The sequence below is a fragment of the Penicillium atrosanguineum genome, assembly GCF_028827265.1.
Source record: "Penicillium atrosanguineum strain IBT 20685 chromosome Unknown utg000002l_segment0_segment0, whole genome shotgun sequence".
In the NCBI taxonomy this organism is placed as follows: domain Eukaryota; kingdom Fungi; phylum Ascomycota; class Eurotiomycetes; order Eurotiales; family Aspergillaceae; genus Penicillium; species Penicillium atrosanguineum.
In genome coordinates, this window is record NW_026623134.1 from 1417069 (window position 1) to 1433606 (window position 16538).

General features: G+C 51.9%; 9 protein-coding genes across 9 annotated transcripts; 6 read left to right on the top strand and 3 right to left on the bottom strand.

Moving 5' to 3' along the window:
• Positions 1 to 256: 256 nt before the first annotated feature.
• On the top strand, positions 257 to 1342 carry N7443_002280 (uncharacterized protein; the record flags this gene model as incomplete). Its single annotated transcript, XM_056882336.1, has 1 exon — positions 257 to 1342. The coding sequence occupies one exon, from the start codon at positions 257 to 259 to the stop codon at positions 1340 to 1342; it is 1086 nt and encodes a 361-aa protein (XP_056744177.1).
• A 442-nt stretch (positions 1343 to 1784) lies between these two features.
• On the top strand, positions 1785 to 3201 carry N7443_002281 (rRNA-processing protein LAS1; the record flags this gene model as incomplete). The annotated part of the gene is made up of 4 exons (XM_056882337.1): positions 1785 to 1904; positions 1958 to 2097; positions 2217 to 2666; positions 2721 to 3201. 4 exons carry the CDS (start codon positions 1785 to 1787, stop codon positions 3199 to 3201), a joined length of 1191 nt encoding a protein of 396 aa, XP_056744178.1.
• Positions 3202 to 3497: 296 nt separating this feature from the next.
• Positions 3498 to 4723, top strand: N7443_002282 (hydroxyacylglutathione hydrolase; the record flags this gene model as incomplete). Its single annotated transcript, XM_056882338.1, has 9 exons — positions 3498 to 3522; positions 3588 to 3675; positions 3730 to 3801; positions 3862 to 3895; positions 3946 to 4156; positions 4229 to 4320; positions 4370 to 4504; positions 4558 to 4584; positions 4640 to 4723. 9 exons carry the CDS (start codon positions 3498 to 3500, stop codon positions 4721 to 4723), a joined length of 768 nt encoding a protein of 255 aa, XP_056744179.1.
• A 354-nt stretch (positions 4724 to 5077) lies between these two features.
• N7443_002283 (putative NAD+ kinase) lies at positions 5078 to 6830 on the top strand (the record flags this gene model as incomplete). Its single annotated transcript, XM_056882339.1, has 5 exons — positions 5078 to 5122; positions 5173 to 5217; positions 5275 to 6280; positions 6330 to 6606; positions 6674 to 6830. 5 exons carry the CDS (start codon positions 5078 to 5080, stop codon positions 6828 to 6830), a joined length of 1530 nt encoding a protein of 509 aa, XP_056744180.1.
• Positions 6831 to 7596: 766 nt separating this feature from the next.
• Positions 7597 to 7831, bottom strand: N7443_002284 (uncharacterized protein; the record flags this gene model as incomplete). The annotated part of the gene is made up of 2 exons (XM_056882340.1): positions 7597 to 7780; positions 7824 to 7831. 2 exons carry the CDS (start codon positions 7829 to 7831, stop codon positions 7597 to 7599), a joined length of 192 nt encoding a protein of 63 aa, XP_056744181.1.
• A 265-nt stretch (positions 7832 to 8096) lies between these two features.
• N7443_002285 (trafficking protein particle complex subunit 5) lies at positions 8097 to 8912 on the top strand (the record flags this gene model as incomplete). Its single annotated transcript, XM_056882341.1, has 2 exons — positions 8097 to 8371; positions 8426 to 8912. The coding sequence occupies 2 exons, from the start codon at positions 8097 to 8099 to the stop codon at positions 8910 to 8912; spliced, it is 762 nt and encodes a 253-aa protein (XP_056744182.1).
• Positions 8913 to 9371: 459 nt separating this feature from the next.
• Positions 9372 to 10724, bottom strand: N7443_002286 (microfibrillar-associated 1 family protein; the record flags this gene model as incomplete). Its single annotated transcript, XM_056882342.1, has 1 exon — positions 9372 to 10724. The coding sequence occupies one exon, from the start codon at positions 10722 to 10724 to the stop codon at positions 9372 to 9374; it is 1353 nt and encodes a 450-aa protein (XP_056744183.1).
• Positions 10725 to 11275: 551 nt separating this feature from the next.
• Positions 11276 to 11829, top strand: N7443_002287 (putative ssDNA binding protein Ssb3; the record flags this gene model as incomplete). Its single annotated transcript, XM_056882343.1, has 3 exons — positions 11276 to 11521; positions 11641 to 11695; positions 11759 to 11829. 3 exons carry the CDS (start codon positions 11276 to 11278, stop codon positions 11827 to 11829), a joined length of 372 nt encoding a protein of 123 aa, XP_056744184.1.
• Positions 11830 to 12741: 912 nt separating this feature from the next.
• N7443_002288 (putative GATA transcription factor (Ams2)) lies at positions 12742 to 16398 on the bottom strand (the record flags this gene model as incomplete). Its single annotated transcript, XM_056882344.1, has 3 exons — positions 12742 to 16075; positions 16141 to 16294; positions 16359 to 16398. The coding sequence occupies 3 exons, from the start codon at positions 16396 to 16398 to the stop codon at positions 12742 to 12744; spliced, it is 3528 nt and encodes a 1175-aa protein (XP_056744185.1).
• Positions 16399 to 16538: the final 140 nt, after the last annotated feature.

The window sequence follows — 16538 nt, forward strand, 5'->3', positions numbered from 1 at the left end:
TCGGCTCTTTCCATTTTCTGATCTATATCTACTCACGTCACTCCTTCCTTCCCTTCCCCCCACCTTCCCGTTAGTTCCCCTTCTCCCTTGATATCATCTGCATCTAACTGACCTTACCAAAGTCTTTCCTCTACTTATACCTTAGTCTCTAAGGTATTCCTGCTCTGTTTTTATGGCCGATTACTGTTATCAACAACCGGCCTCTTCAATAGGCTCTCAATGGCACCCGGAGAAAGCTTATAGCCAGCCCAACAACATGAATCTGCAAGACTGGGCTCGTGCTTTCCCTCGGCCCCGACACACTCGTGTCATGAAGCCCCGTAGTGCGGGAAACAGCCCCTCGTCATCGATGGCCAGGAGGAGGACGACCGTCGCGCAGAGTGCTATGCATGGCACCTCAAATCAGTATCAGTCTTCCTGGGAGGCTGCTCTTCTCGCTTCTGCTGCTCGGAATTCACGCCCGATCAGCTGGCACCCTTCCTCAGCCCGGGCTCGAGGCCTGTCGAACCCAACATGTGTCCCCGACTTTACCTCGGAGAACTATGCCAACATGAGTGCCTTTCCTGACCAATCGATGCATGCCTATCCGGTCTACGCCAACGACAGCATGATGTCTTATCCCGTCTCCGCTGGCCCAACCTACTCGCCTGGTTATCATTCAATGTATCCCGAGATGCATAATACCATGCCTCTTCCCCAACAGGCCCCGGCAATGTCCATGTCAGACTCGCAGGTCGAGCCTATGGCATGGGATATCGCCTCCACCAACATGGAAATGTCCAACATGACCCAGACTACATCTGATGGCTGGTCGCTGGATATGCTCTCCATGGCAAACATTCCTCCGGCAGCAACAGCGTGCCCCAGTTATGCCAGTGTGCCTTCACCGGGCGAGCTGAGTGGCCCATCTACCCCCGACTTCCTCCCTATTCAGCAATTTGATACACCGGCTCCCCAAGAGCAGAAAAAAGCCAAGAGCGAAGAGGAGCTTGTTGGAATGGGCCTGTACAGCGAGCCCGATGGCTCCCGGGCTCAAGCCCACCAGGTATCCCTTGGAAAGGGCCTGAAGCTTGAAGAGACATTTTCGCCATCCGACGATGAAAATGAGGATGGGGATGAGGTCAACACCGAACAAATTCAACCCGCTCTCCAAGAAATGGCGCCCATGCCCCAACCAGCGAACTTCTCCTTCCCCAGACAGCCATCCAAACAGGCTCTGAACCTTCTTCAGAAGTCTTTCTTCTTCGACCATGATGACATGGACCAGCAGACGATGGCTTCAGCGCAGCCCTTCGCCCACCTCAACCAGCCCTGCATGAACTACAGCTACGGCTGGATTTAAACCAACTGCTTGATACATTTTTTGTTTTCTTTTTTTTTCTTTCTTTCTTTCTTTCTTTCATTCTTTGCGGATTCACCGCGGCATAGCACGGAGTATTTTTTTTTTTTTTTTGGAATGGCGTTGGATGCATAATCGGATACCCTGGGACCAGAACACTTATGAGGCATGCTTAACATAGTCTTCATCATTAGCATAGCATAGCAATAGACAAACAATCACAATCAAATGATCTCAGATACGAATTTGTTATTAAATTTGTAGATATTTAAATTTACCGGAGTAAAGAATCCGAGCCCTTGATTGGGCCCCGAATAAGTTCCACGGAAAAATTGACCTAATGGATCAACAATCAGCCGAAAATCTTTCTCGCAAAGACATCGATTCAACACAGCAAGTGTCGCACCACGAATTGCCAGCAATTTAATTCCAGAATCGTGTGGAAATGTCTAAGCTTATTTTCACTCCGTGGAAGACCAAGAGCCAGTTGCTCGAGGTACGGAGCGAGTTTTATCCGCCGCCTTCTTATGATGGTCCGGATATGCGCGCTCACGCCTGCGCAACGGTACGTTACCCTTCGGCATTGGAAATTTCGGGTTGGTCTAATGAACCAATTAGGTTGAGGCATGGAAGCTCCGTGGAAATCTTCCGCACCATGTCGAGGCGACTGCGTTGTTGACGGATGCTATTCTCCACGATGATGCGCAGAGAAATTCCATCTTTTCTATCCGAGCGACTTACTCGGCTGCTTTCTGCCGGTATGATTCTCTTGCACATCCCATCTGATTCTCATGTCGTTTACACGGCACAAGGCGTGTCTTGGGCCCTGGATATCTCCTGCTAAGCTTTTTGACCTTAAACTGATCACACATCACAGCTTCGTAACGGGTCTCGTCGACACCAAGATCCACGGACAGCGCAGGACCATGTTCCAGCGCGCCATGGACTTGGGGTTGCCCGCGTCCTTTGTCGAGTTGCGCCACGAGGCAACTCACCGCGAGCCGCCGTCACTGGTTGTGCTGCGAAAGGCTTCACAGCGGTCCCTTGAGTGGCTCTGGGACAACCACTGGGCCGCTGTTGAAGACCTGGGTGATGTTTCTTCAATTCAGCATGATGACAAAGGCTCGGTCAAGAAGGCCTTCCGCGACGTTCTGCGCCAATTTTCGACCGAAGCTGCCTCAGATACGCCCTCAAAGAAGCGGAAAAGAGACCACGAAGTCTCCGCTGCGGCTCAGCTTGTATCTATCTGCGATGCGTCGAGTGAGGGTGTTCGGTCTTTGCCTGCTGCTTTACTAGAGCAGTCTATGTTGATTGATCCTGCGCGAGAGTGAGTTTGATTGAACTGAGGTTGCAGATGCAAATAACTAATATTTCATTACAGACTTGGGGAGTCTCTGGATGATACATTCGATACTTGGGATGTTGTCGTACAGAAGATCGCAGAGAGCCATCCATCTGTTGTGGTTTACCTGGCTGAAGAGCTTGTTCACAGCTTGGTCTTCGACCCCGCGAGCGATTCTTCGGAGAGTGCCTACGCTGAAGCACTGTTCCTTTGGCTTCTACATCTATTGACATCACCAGAGTGGGAGTCACAGCAGTCATTCTTCCCTCGCAGCTACATTCTCGCAGCCTGCAGTGAAAGCCCCAACCACTGGGCCAAGCTCCTAAGTGATAGATTACGGGAGAAATCCCAGAAGAAGGCAACTTCTAGGGCCAAAGCTCCTGCCCAGAAACGGTCCAAGACAGTGTCATCTCAGAATGGCACCGCCAGCCCGGTTGATGTCGATCAGAAACTCCGGGAACATGGATGGGGTCCCGTGGAGACATGGGACAGTCGTCCATTGGGCATTGCATCTACCTAGACTATTGTAATATACCATAGACACTGTGCTGCTGGCAGCATATTAAAAATAAAAAAGAACGCTTTAAAATCAAGTATAAGCTATGAAGTATCCAATCCAATGAGACATCATATCATTACTAAGGAACTCGGGAAAACCAATGTTCCGCATGACGTTTGATCTGTAATCCCGAGCTACCGCTGGCTATACACAGCTACCTCCCCGCACTCGGGCCTTCATTCTGTCTTGTGATGAATCTTACAAGAACTATTCGATCCCTTGGTTTTCATCAGCTTCGCGCCCAGAAAGTCCGAGCCATGCATATCCAGTCAATTCCTATGTGTAAGTGCACCTTGCATGGACGATGAGAACAGAGGACATGTTGAGCTTACGTTGTGCTGTTGTAGGGACGGGGAAGGGCAACAACTACGCCTACCTCGTCACCGATGAGCCGACTAAGAACTCGGTCATCATTGACCCTGCCAACCCGCCGGAGTAAGTTCGAGTTGAATCGTCGGCTATCAGTTGCCAAGCTGACTGTGAATCAAGAGTTGCTCCCGAGTTGAAGTCTCAGATCAGTGCTGGAAAGATTGACTTGACGGCAATTGTCAACACTCACCAGTAAGTGCCTGAAAGATTTTATTTAGCCTGAAAACTTGCATTGTTAACATACCGGGCTAGCCACTGGGACCACGCTGGAGGTAACGATGAGATGGTAAGTATCTTACAGCTTGAACGCGTGGATCACTTACTGACCCCCTTTAGTTGAAGCAATTTGGTAAGCTTCCCGTCATTGGAGGCAAGGAAAGCCAGTCTGTCACCAGGACCCCGGCACACGGCGAAGAGTTCAAGATTGGAGACCGTATCTCCGTCAAGGCTTTACATACCCCATGCCACACTCAAGATAGCATCTGCTATTATATGCAAGATGGTGACCAACGCGTGGTGTTCACTGGTGATACTTTGTTCATTGGAGGTACGTGATTGCAAATAACTTGTAATCCTTCTCACAGCTGTTCACGATCGGCATCTAATCAATTCTACTCAGGTTGCGGCCGTTTCTTCGAGGGCGATGCCGCGGAGATGCACAAGGCATTGAACGAGACGCTGGCATCCTTGCCAGATGATACCAAGGTCTACGTATGTTTTAGCATCCTTTGTTTTCAAATATTTGACTGACACTTCAAAGCCCGGCCACGAGTACACCAAGGCAAACGTGAAGTTCTGCATGCATGTGTCCCAGACGGAGCCCATCAAGAAGCTGCAGGCTTTCGCGGAAGCCAACAAGGAGACGCAGGGCAAGTTCACCATTGGTGATGAGAAGGTATGTCCGACATGGTAATCATTGGAAATACTGAGACTGACTCGACGCTCTAGCTTCACAATGTGTTCATGCGTGTTCATGTAAGTGTTGACTGCCTGCATCGCCCGTTCACAGATACTAATGTAAGGACTTTAGGACCCCGAGGTCCAGAAAGTGGCTGGAAAGACCGACCCGGTGGATGTCATGGATGCTCTACGAACCATGAAAAACAACATGTAGATATAGCATAATACGAACACGAGTGTAGAGTCCCTTCCGGGGGATCTTCGTTGCCTACCAAATTTGCCTAAAACACCCGAAATTAAAAACCGGACTAGGCCAAGGCAAAAACCGACATCGATTCTTTGAAACAAAGGATCGGTGGAATATGCAAGTTTAAAGAAAATACACATATTCAACAAAAAGGAAAGATGGAGATGGAGATCGCGAGGAATGAGTGGGCCGACGTCATACCCACATCTCCCATTTCCAAGCCATTTGCAACCCACCACACTGCGGACAAGTCGGAGTCACAACCCAGAACCCGCCATGATTGCTTGATTTACGAATTTAGAAGTCCAGATTCTGTGCGCCATGGACCACGATGACCGAAAGGCATCCTCGGCCGCCGTGGACGAGGTACGTGGACCGGCGCGGGGCACTCGCGGCGATACTGACCAGCTTATTAGAGTCACGGAGGGACCAGCGATAGTGAGACACGGGACCGGCTAGAGGTATAGAGAGCCATTGCTTCTGATTTATGGGCCTCGGCTAAAAGTTATTACCTTCAGGTCGTGTTCTATCCCGATTCCAGCCACCGCCGCAAGTCCTCGCTTGTAACAATGGAGAAACCCCGAGTCAGTGCAAGTATTGAGACTCATGACAAGAGTACGGCCTGCTATGTTCACTCTTTGATTGCCGGGGAGTGGACCACACCTTTGAGCAAGCCCAGCGAAGCGCAAGACGTGATCCGTACCCTCAGCGAGGAAGATGAGCCTATGGTTGACACGAAGGGTCTCGGCGAGGACCAGGTGGTGTCGGTGGTCGACGGTGATAACAAGATCCTGAAGCCTGTTCCGACAATCGTCCAATCGCGACACTTGACGAAGCGACAGCTGTCGGACTTGGCTTGGAACGTGCGCAAGTTGTCCAAGAAACTGGGCAGTGTCAAGCTCAAGCTCACCGTCAAGACCGTGTTTATCGTTAGCAAGGCATACGACGAATGCCTTGTCAGCTTGACTAGGAAGGTCACAAGATGGCTGATTTCCAAGGATCGCGACACGCTGTACACCGTCTACGTGGAGCGGCGCATGGAGACACATCCGGACTTTGGAACATTACAGCTGCTACAAGAGGAGCCAACTGCTCAGGGCCGGCTAAAGTTCTGGGACCCCAAGCTTGCCCAGGAGCAGCCACACCTGTTTGATTTCGTTGTCACTCTTGGCGGCGACGGAACGGTTCTCTATACTAGCTGGCTGTTCCAGCGCATCGTGCCGCCCGTTTTATCCTTCGCACTAGGCTCATTGGGATTTCTGACCAACTTCGACTTCTCCGACCACCAGAAGATCCTTGAAAATGCATTCAGAGACGGGGTCACCGTCAGCCTGCGCCTACGATTCGAATGCACCATCATGAGAAGCAAAGCGCGATTGAAAGATCCGTATGCCCGATCCCTCTCCAGCCGAGACCTGGTAGAGGAACTCATCGGTGAAGAAGGCGAGGACACATTAACGCATACCCCGGATCGAGTCTACGAGATCCTGAACGATGTTGTTCTGGACCGCGGGCCAAACCCAAGTAAGTTGCTATTGAATTTTTGCATCTGCAAAGCTAAGTCCTCCACCAGCCATGTCTCAAATCGAGCTGTTTGGCGACGATGAGCATTTCACCACCCTGCTTGCAGACGGCATCTGCGTTGCGACCCCGACGGGCTCGACGGCGTACAACCTTGCAGCTGGCGGATCCCTGTCGCACCCTGAAAACCCTGTTATTCTGGTAACCGCTATTTGCGCGCACACCCTGTCCTTCCGCCCGATTATTCTTCCAGACACCATTGTGCTACGTATGGGTGTACCTTACGATGCGCGGACAAGTTCATGGGCTAGTTTTGACGGCCGCGAGAGGTAAGTCATCTCCCAGCAGCGATAGCAATGACTTTGTGGATGGAAAAATACTCACACCTCCTCACAGAGTTGAATTGCACCCCGGTGACTACGTGACCGTGTCGGCGTCGCGATACCCCTTCGCCAATGTGCTGCCTGAGGGACGGCGCAGCGAGGATTGGGTACACAGCATCTCCAAGACCTTGAACTGGAACTCGCGCACAAAACAAAAGGCGTTTAAGTAAGTTGGAGGAGTTACTGGAGCAGGCGGCGCAGTTCGACACTTGAAGTTTTCGGTTGGATCTCGGTTGGATCGCGATGGCCGAGCTTGGAGACCCGTACAGGGTCCATACACTGGAAAGCTATGAATTTTTGGAATATATCCAAGTCTCACAGCATCGAGATTGAATTTGATGGCAGAATTTTGCCTTGGCTGGGACTGAGCCGTGGGTCTAGGCCTCTACGTTAACTATCCTGAGTACTAGCTACGCAATTCTATCAAGTAAAAAATAACTGTTTACACTCCCTTTAAAGGTAACTGCTCAAATTTTCCCAAGTGGATAATCGCTAGAAGATTCGGGTCCAACTGGGTCCTGTCTCCGTTTCCCGGGCAGCTCTTGGCTACCCTATAAAAGGCCGCCCGCCCCAAAATTTTTTCTTTCTTCACTTCCTCTTCACCCTTCACCCGGGCTCCGAGTTTAATGTGGCTCTCTTCCCCGGGATGAAAGGACTTCGCCTTCATCTTTCCTTTATTTTCTATTCTCACTAACTTGGTAAGTCTTGAGACTTTTTTTTTCTCTCTAGCACCAGCGAAAGGCTTCGGCCTTTTATGATGAAAAGTTTTTCCTACATTCGCAGTTTCCACGCTAGTCATCGCTTGAACCCAAATCAAGATGGCACTGTGCGCTGAATCTTCCTTGGATGTCTGATTGTTTCGCTGGTCTTATTTCTTTTATGACTTTTTTTTTGTCATCTGCCATCCATGAAGCACCTTGCTAACATTGCATGGTTTTAGAACAGGACTTGCTCTTTCAGTATCTTCGAGATGCTATCTATACTTTCGACGGCCTCCATACCGAGCGTGTGCTGTGCTTTCCTCGCCTCAGTGTGCCTTGCGGATTCATCGGCCTGTGGGAAAATTTTGCCTATCGGGTCTACGACGTCTGAGGGAGACTGGGCGGGGTTGGACTGCACACTGTTAGTTAGATCAAATAATGAACATGATAATATCTTCAAACCTATCCATTGTCTTGTAAAACGAGAATGTAGAAATTTCCCAATTCCTAAGGACTGCACCCGCGGGTGATGTGCTCCACCGTAGATCGCATCCACAGCTCAACCTCCGAACATCTTCCCCCTCGGCTTGGATTGTTCACCAACTACATCATGAACATCTGAAGTCGATACCGCTTTGCCTGAACCCTTTGACACTTCGATACTTCTCAACTCCCCTCACGACTGTCCTAGTTCAATCCCGGCAACTCACCCCCGTGCCCCTCCACATAACCCTCATGGCCGCGCCGCCCAGACACTCGTCAATGATGGCCACCAACGCAGGCGCGCCTCAATCGGGCGCTAACGATAGACAGCAAGTTACGCAACAGTCGTTGACACCACAGCCAACACAGGGTCTTCGAGTACCCTCGAATCGCAAGACCATCTACGACCGACACCTCAATCGGAGCCGCAATGCAGAGTCCAGCCGGGCGAGCTTCGCCTACCTGTTCGGCGAGATGGTTACATACGCTCAGCGGCGCGTAACAGGAATCCAAGACCTAGAGAAACGGTGCGCTATCCTCAACTCATGGCCCACGTCCAAGCATACTAATAGACAACCCAGATTAAACGAACAAGGATACCCCCTAGGCCTACGCCTCCTCGACCTCCTCTTCTACCGCTCCACGTCCACATCATCCTCAGCTCTCTCCAGCTCATCTACCTCTTCATCCCCGCCAAACCGCCCCCTGCGCATCATCACTCTCCTCCACCTTATTCATGGCCCGCTCTGGCGCCTGCTTTTCCAACGCTCCGCCGATGCCCTCGAGCACTCCGTTTCACCGGACACCCCCAATGAATACATGATCACCGACAATGATCCCCTAGTCAACACATATATCAGCGTGCCGCGCGAGATGAGCATGCTCAACTGCGCCGCCTTTGTGGCCGGTATCATCGAGGGCGTGTGCGACGGGTGTGGCTTCGAAGCCAAGGTCTCAGCCCATAACCAGCCGACGGAGATGTGGCCCAGCCGCACCGTGTTCCTCGTTCGGTTCGGGGACAGCGTCATGGAGCGTGAGAAAGTTCTTGAGCGGAATGGTGTCAAATAAGCGAAGCCCAACCTCGGATGATTCACCCTGCGGCCGAGTCTAGACTTGCCAGTCAAGCAGATACCTCGCCTCGCTCTGAGAATCGTGCCGTTTCTAGGACTACTTTTGGAAACATGCGGCTTGTACGCCGACTGATTCCACTTCCATTCCGGCTGGGCCCGTTTTACGAAGTCATGAGGACATCGCGGCCGGGATGTCAAATCCAACCCCATTCTATGGAGCTCTATGTACAAAGTCTTTCCCTTTGGGATAATAGATATCACATTCAAACAATTACACGCCCTCCAGGTGAAGGGCGATTGCTTTATTCCATACAGGTTCTAAATGAGGGAGTATCGGTTGCTCGAAATGCCAGTATATCACATAAGAGTGCAAAATCCACCCATGCAACTTTTGTTCAGACTCCGTGCCAACGCCAGAAAGAAATGTAAAAAAGCTATGCTTCGGTCGTGAGGCTGATCATGAACTGTCCACTCGTCGGCGCTTGTCCCTATCTTCGTACGGGGAAGGGCTGCGTTTCCGACGCTCTCGAGACCGACTTCGCTGGTCGCGACGGTCTCGTCGTGGAGAACGAGTCCTTGATCTCCGTCGAGGCTGAACAGCACTGGCATTGGCTCCCGTCGGACCCTGAGGCTGATCATCCCTCCGGTCAGGCATGAATCGCTCATCCGTAATGCCAACTGGAGGAGCATTATCACGCCGCCGGGTCTGATACCCGTCGCCGAATCGACCCGTATCCTCCGTCTTAAGATCGCGATAGCGAGTCCGGCCCTTCTTGCCGAGCTTGGTCATATCACGAATCTGCATATACTCAGGCAACGTCTCACGCGATGTCTCATCCACAAACTGCCGTCCCATAAGATTGCGCTGATCCAATCCCTCGCGCTCCAAATCGTCGCGGAAGAACGCTCCCTTGTGGAAGTATCGCTGCATGAACCCGGTCTCACCACGGGTCGCCTCGCGCTCTTCCTTCTGCTTCGCAATGAACTCGCGATCTTCGCGGTCTCGTTCCTCTGCAGTGAGATTGCGACGGCGCTCGATCTCTTCGTGCTCTTTCTCCGCTTCTTCAATCGCTTCGCGCTCACGCTTGAGTCGTTTTAGCTCACGCAGCTTCCAGGCTGCGTACTCGGCGTCGGGGTCTATGCCGTCGCGGTCGTCGATTTCGCCTTCTTCGTCCGCTTCAACTAGCTCGTCGTAGTCCCAGGCTCGGTTTCCGGCTGAACGGGCAATTGCTTCCTTTTCGAGTTGGTCGCGAACAAGTTGGTCTGCTTTTTCTTGTCGTTGCGCGCGGCGCGCTTCCTCTTCGGCTGCCTCTGCTTGGGCTTCGTCTTGCACTGCGGCGTTGCCTCTCTTATCTTTCTTAATAAAAGTAGGCCGTATCAGCATTCTCCGGGGCGCTTCGTCCTCGGAGCTGCTTTCCTCTTCTTCGCTTTCCTCCTCGCTCTCTTCTTCGCTTTCTTCAGGGGCTGCTACCAGAGCAGACTTGTGTGCTGTAGGTTCTGATGCATCCGACTCAGGTTGCGCAGGCTTCGCTTTCGATGCCGCCGCGGGTTCATCCTCGTCATCCTCAGTCTCGAAACCCTCTTCGTCCTCCTCGGGCTCCTCCTGAGCTTTGCGAGCTGCGGCGACGGGGAATGAGCTTGCCTTGGGCGCTTGCTGTCTTTTGCGCTGCGCCTCGATTCGTCGGAGTCGTTCTTGTTCCTTTTGCGCCTCGATATCACCTTCCTCTTCCTCTTCCGATGACGAGGGATCTTCTGCGACTGCTTTCCCAGGTCGGTACCGGCCCACTGGCTTGAGCGGGTTCGCGGTCATGCCCCGGTGGTGGGAGGGGGAGTGGAGGAGGCATTCTTGTAGAATTCCCCAGTTCTCGCGGGAGTTGATTGGGGGTGTGTTGACAGCTTGATTGAAAGGATGGCTCAAGTTAAATGTGCCGTGCCCATCAATCCGGTCTCTGGGGATCACTGGCTTGGAGCTGGAGGCGTTGACGTAGCAAGAGAGCTCCGGGTCGAAATCGATAATGTCACGTGATGATATACTGAAGTCGCTTTTTGCAAGTTGAACTATTTGATTTGGAGAGGATCGTGGATGAAGCTGCTGGAAACAACCAATGTAACCTGAGCACGAGGCGAACTATCACCTGGATCAAGAAGTACTTGATCCGCCGCAGCAGAAATCCACGGTCTCGAGCATTAAAGCTCTTTACAACCCCTCCACGTGACCACGCGTCCCGCGCACCGCGTCGACCCAAGAAGCCTCCAAGTACCTCCGATTCAACTCGACGAACTGAAAACTTTTCGAGCAGCTCTCTGACACTACCTCTCCTGTGGATTTCAACTCAAACAGAACAATAAATCACGGCCAAAATGTCTCTCCAGACCCCCCGCATCCTCCCCGCCCACCTGCACGCCTTCCACCCCTCGAGCTCCGGCCCGCGTTCAACACACACCGTCCGCCTGTTGGGCACCGTGTCCGCTCTCCACGGCGATACTGCGACAATTACATGTGGTGGAAATGGCGATGTCACACTCATCCTCAAGCCGGACTCTCACCTCCAGATGGGGAAACTTGTTGAAGTGATCGGGAAGGTTGCTGATCTTGAGGGTGGACAGGTATGCATTCGACATTTCTTATTCTTTTTAAACTGGGACAGGCCGTGGATATACTAGGCCCAATTATGAAGCCTAGCTCCGTGTATCTTGCTTGGACGAAAGACTGACAGGAGTACCAGGGTCTCGGCATTCGGGTGCTCGGAACAACGGACTGGGGCAATCCCGCCGATTGTGGTGAGTCTTTCATGATGAGCCCAGGTTATTTAACGTGGCTAATATGTTCCATTCTGAATTCAGATTACAAGATCTATGAGCAGGTCGTTGAGGCTACGCACCGTTTCAAGAGCGTCTTCTACGATGCCGAGTAATTGATACCCGCGAGACCAGGGTCGAATTGACATGCTACATACCTCTCTAGCGGACTCTTTTTACACAAAAATAGTTCAAACTGGATTTACCTGCGAAGTCATATGGTGTGTTGTCATTGTTTCACATGAGGTCTTTCACATGAGGTCCAGCAGCTTGGTGCGCAGAAGAGTCACGAGTGGATTAAAAGGATCATCAGCGAGTGCAACTATGGAATGTGCCTGAGATATTAGAGGAACATGAAAGTTGATGTCCTCTGAGCGCCTTTTTTTGTTAGATTTGCATACTTCACACGATGTTATGATCATAGCTCTTCGATGGCAGAATTATACCATCCCAATTATGAGCATCTCATTGCTTTTCGTCTAGTAGATTGCGTAGACTCAACTAGACAACCTCTAGCTGTGCGCCAATCTGTCTGTCCGGTTCTTGCTCAAGGTAGGCTACAACGAAGGACCAAGTCCCCCCAGAGAATGCTAGAGCCCGGACTAAAATTTACCTAGTGACATAGATCCTGGCGCTCGCGGATACTAGATGGAAAACCTGGCTACCCAGTACACCCCGGTACGATCTAATTGTGTGAGGCTAGTTTTGGGATGAGATATTGAATTAAAGATTTTGTTTTATTTTGTCTGTCGTTTATCATAACTTGCTGCTCGGTGACAGCAATAACCATATGAGCGCAGCCTAAAGGCATACACACACATAGGGCACAACGAATGTAGAGAAGACCAACAAGGTACTTCTGATCATCGTAGAAACACGATGAAAGATATCATCAGACGAGGGCATAAAACCGCCTCCATATTGAGGTCGGGATGCAATAAATCGAACAAGCCACCCAACCAAGACGCCGTCGCTCAAAATCAGTCAGGAATAGGACAGAAAAGGGAAAAGTTGTATTAGGCATTGCCTCACACTGTTGGAGAGGTTGCCTGTTGACCGTTGCTCTGCTCGCTGGCAGGCTGGTCTTTTGATGTTAGACCCACGGGATCTGTGTGGAGAGCATCGGAGCTGAAGAAACCCGAATCGGGCATCTCCGAGTCACCAAAGTTGAAAAGGTGGAATTGGGAGTTGTGGATGTGGTCTTTCATGGCGGCCGGATCGGAGAGAATTGCGTTGATTAAGTCCTCTGAAGAGCCGGGGCCTTCTTCAGAGCCAGAAGGAGAGACGTAGTCGTTGGGGAGCCAGTCAGCCCAGTTTTCATCCAACTTGGCGTTCTCCAAATCGAAGTTGGACTGGTCGGGAGCCTCATCGAAGATATCGAGAATCATGCCATCGAGGGATTGGAAGGCCTCCGAGTGGAGACCCGTGTCTGCAATCGTGGGCACATCATGCTTGTTGGGTGAACGATGCTGCCGGGGAGTGGTCCGTCCATGGCCCTCCTGGATACGTTGCAGGCGCTCCGCAGTTAGACGGGTCGGGCTCTGGTTCATGTTTGAGCCGACCTCCTTGCGTCGGTTAGCGGTAGGCGAGTTGCAAGGCAGTGAATGACGACGCTCGTGCACTGCGTTGATGCGGTGATTGCGGCGGCGAGGGGTCGGGCTAATTGGCATATCGAAGTCTATGGAAGGGCTCTCGAAGAGGCCATCGATATCACCATGAGGGGTGGGCTCCTGGTTCTCCTTATCCTCGTGAGCCGCTTTATCTCCACGAGAAGCGATGCGGGGGCTGCGTCGAGGAGAGCAGCTATTGACAAACGAAGCATCCAGGTCTTTCAACGCGCCGTCGTTGTGAGAAGAAGGGAAAAGAGCTCGTCGTACAGGCTTAGGAGTAAGGTGGGTAGTATCCTCGGGCGTGGGAGCAACTCGGTTCTCCAGGTTCCTAGCTGGACTAGATTGAATGGCTCGGCGAAGAGCCTCCACAGCATCCTGACCAGCCCAGCGCTGCTTGGCAGATTCTGAAGACCGCAGGGGCTCTGCACTGTTTGCCCGACGCTTCTTGTTGGGATGATCTTCTGAATAGTCCTGGTCGTTGACCGCTTGAGGAGTGGTGCCTTCTTCGTTTTGTACAGAGGAGGCCTCGGTAGGAGCCGGAGAAGATGCTGCAGTAGATGTAGGCGGGCCATTGCTGCGAGCCCGAGTACTAGGCTTAGAAAGCGGACCACCACTCTGCTTGCGGTTCCTCGAGGAGCGCTTTTTCGTGTTGTTACCGGTCTTATCTGCAGGCTGCTTGTTCCACTTGTTCTCGGGGCGCATTTGCTTGAATTTGTGAAGCCACAGACCACAGGGATTACACAGCAGATCCTGTGTCCAACCCTTGTCCGCATTGGCCAGACTCTTCTTGACGATCTTGAATCGGGTGATTTCGCCCTGGTCATTTCGTTCCTGGACTTCCCAAAATAACATATTGAGCCCAGTCATCATCTCAGTTGCAAGTTGTTCACCACCAGAAACCTCCATCGACCAGGCTCGACGCCACGTCGGGGTTTCCACGGAGCCACAGTTCTCGCAGTAAGGAGGAACTTCACCAGCCTTAACAGCTTGCTCCAAGCGGACCTGCACTTGTTTGGATCGTTTGGCACCTGTTCCACTGCGAGGCTTGCTAATCGCAGTAGGAGGCCTCGGGGTCTCGACGAAAGTGAAATCACTCATTGGCCCGTTCCAGGTATGTGAGTGATGAAGGGGAGGGGGTTGGCTAGGAGCAATAGGATCGCTGGCTGGAATGGCATTCATCAAGTGCACAATTTCATTATGCGAAATTCGTGCCGGTGCTAGCGGCTTCGGGGCAAGCCGAACGCCAGAACGCGAAGACGGCCTAGACTCAGCAGATGTGGTCGGACGGGTGGGTGGCTTATTGAAGCTCTGGTCTGCCGAGCCATCGTTCATCACAATTGGATCATTAGCGCTTTCTGACATGAGACCAATGGCACTAGCGGGAGAGCTAGCCTGGACAGCAGATCGAACAGGGCGGGAGCGCTTCTCGGAGGCGACTTCGCGAGACTCAATCCTGCGACGCTCCTCCACGGGGGTAGGAGCCCCGTCATCCATAAGGTCATCGAAACCACCACTCATGAAGCCCGAATCAGTGTCCAGGGACATAGCAGGCAGGACGGGACTGGACCTTTGCGCGAATCGATGACCATCCAAAATAGGAGGGGACGATGGCATATTGAACCCAGGCTCAAAGAGACCTTGGTAGCGTGAGTCATCCGGGGAGTGCGCAGTCTGGTCCGTCGTGATTATATCGTCACTGTTGTAGTATGGTGATGCATATGAGGAGACGCCGTTGGTAGAAGATTCTCGGAGCAAGCTAGATTGGAGTCGACCCCGACGCTGCATATCTCCAGGTCGAGAGATGGGAGTAGGTGGGCGAATAGGTTCCTCGTTGGACTGCTCTACAGCAAGAGCAGGGTTGACTGGGGTTGGACGATGGATTCGGACCGAGGCGGCAGTGCTGGCCATAACACGCAACGAGCTGGGTTGCCGCTCGATATTCATGTCAGACTTGCCGGGCCAGCCAGCTTGGACAAGCTTGGCTCTCTTCCGAGGCTGTGGCTCTGCGACATCATCAGCGCCACTTCCATAGCCAGACTGAATGGAATCTCGTCGGGGCCGGCCGCTGAAAGTTTGATGCTGGAATTCACAGTCCTGCATGGAAGCACTGGATGAGGGGCGGATCATATCACTCTGACCAAAGTTGTGCTTCGATTGAGACTGCTGGTGCTGCGCTGAGGGGCGGGATCCAGCGGGTGTTGACATCCGACTGGGAGGACCGAATGAATGTGTAGGCGACGAGGAACGGACGGATTCACTGTGATAATTGGAGAACTCGCGTGGGGTAGCACCTTCACTCAAGAGCTGGTGGAATCGCTCAATTCCAGACTGGGTCATTGGGGAAGGAATTTGGTCGTTCTGTCGAGCAGCCTCCAGCAAAGCGGGATTTTGGCGGACAAAGTTGCTCCATGTTTGGGCGTCAAAGTCGTGAGGAATGACATTGCTCAACTCCCGATATTTTTGCATGCTATCAAGATATTCGCTTTGCATGACGGTTGGCACGGGGACTAGTCGTAATTTGACCTCCAGTGTCTCCTGGGCACCGGCACCCCTCGAAAAAAGACCGAGCGGATTTTTGCACACACGACCCGTGACCATCGTCTTGGACTGGTGAGCCGGAGCGTCCGGTGTCGGCGATGCAGAAGCGAGGACCCATGATAGCATTCCCTGTCCGACTAGGGGGGTTTCGTATTCGGAGTAGTCGTAAGCGTAAACCGTATAATCTTTTCCCAATTGTGCTACCAATTCAGGACTGGATAAAAAAACACTCATAAGCATTCAATGGACGGACGTTTGATCAGAGAAGAAGGTACAAACCTTGCGGAAACGATTGCCTGAATACATGTCTTCAATTCGATCACCCCGACCGGGGATTGCTCATCCAAATACGCAGTTTGGATGTCGAGGACGTTCGGCCAGCGAGCCAGACAATTCGTCTTATTCTCGTTGTCGAATGTGTATAAAACCTTCACTGTAGCATGAACGTGTTTAGCCTCAATCCTCATAAACAAACACAAACACAGGAAAATCCATACGCCTCATGGGACGGACGGTGATTCCGTCCTGAACATCCATCTCGAATCACACTTCGTTTGACCCTCATGCACGGGAAATTAAAGATCACCAAATTTTCATGGAGTGAAAAGAAGAAGGAAATGGTAGTGTTCGAGTGTATAAGGAGGCAAGGGTAGCAGTCCGAAGGGAGGAAGAGTGGA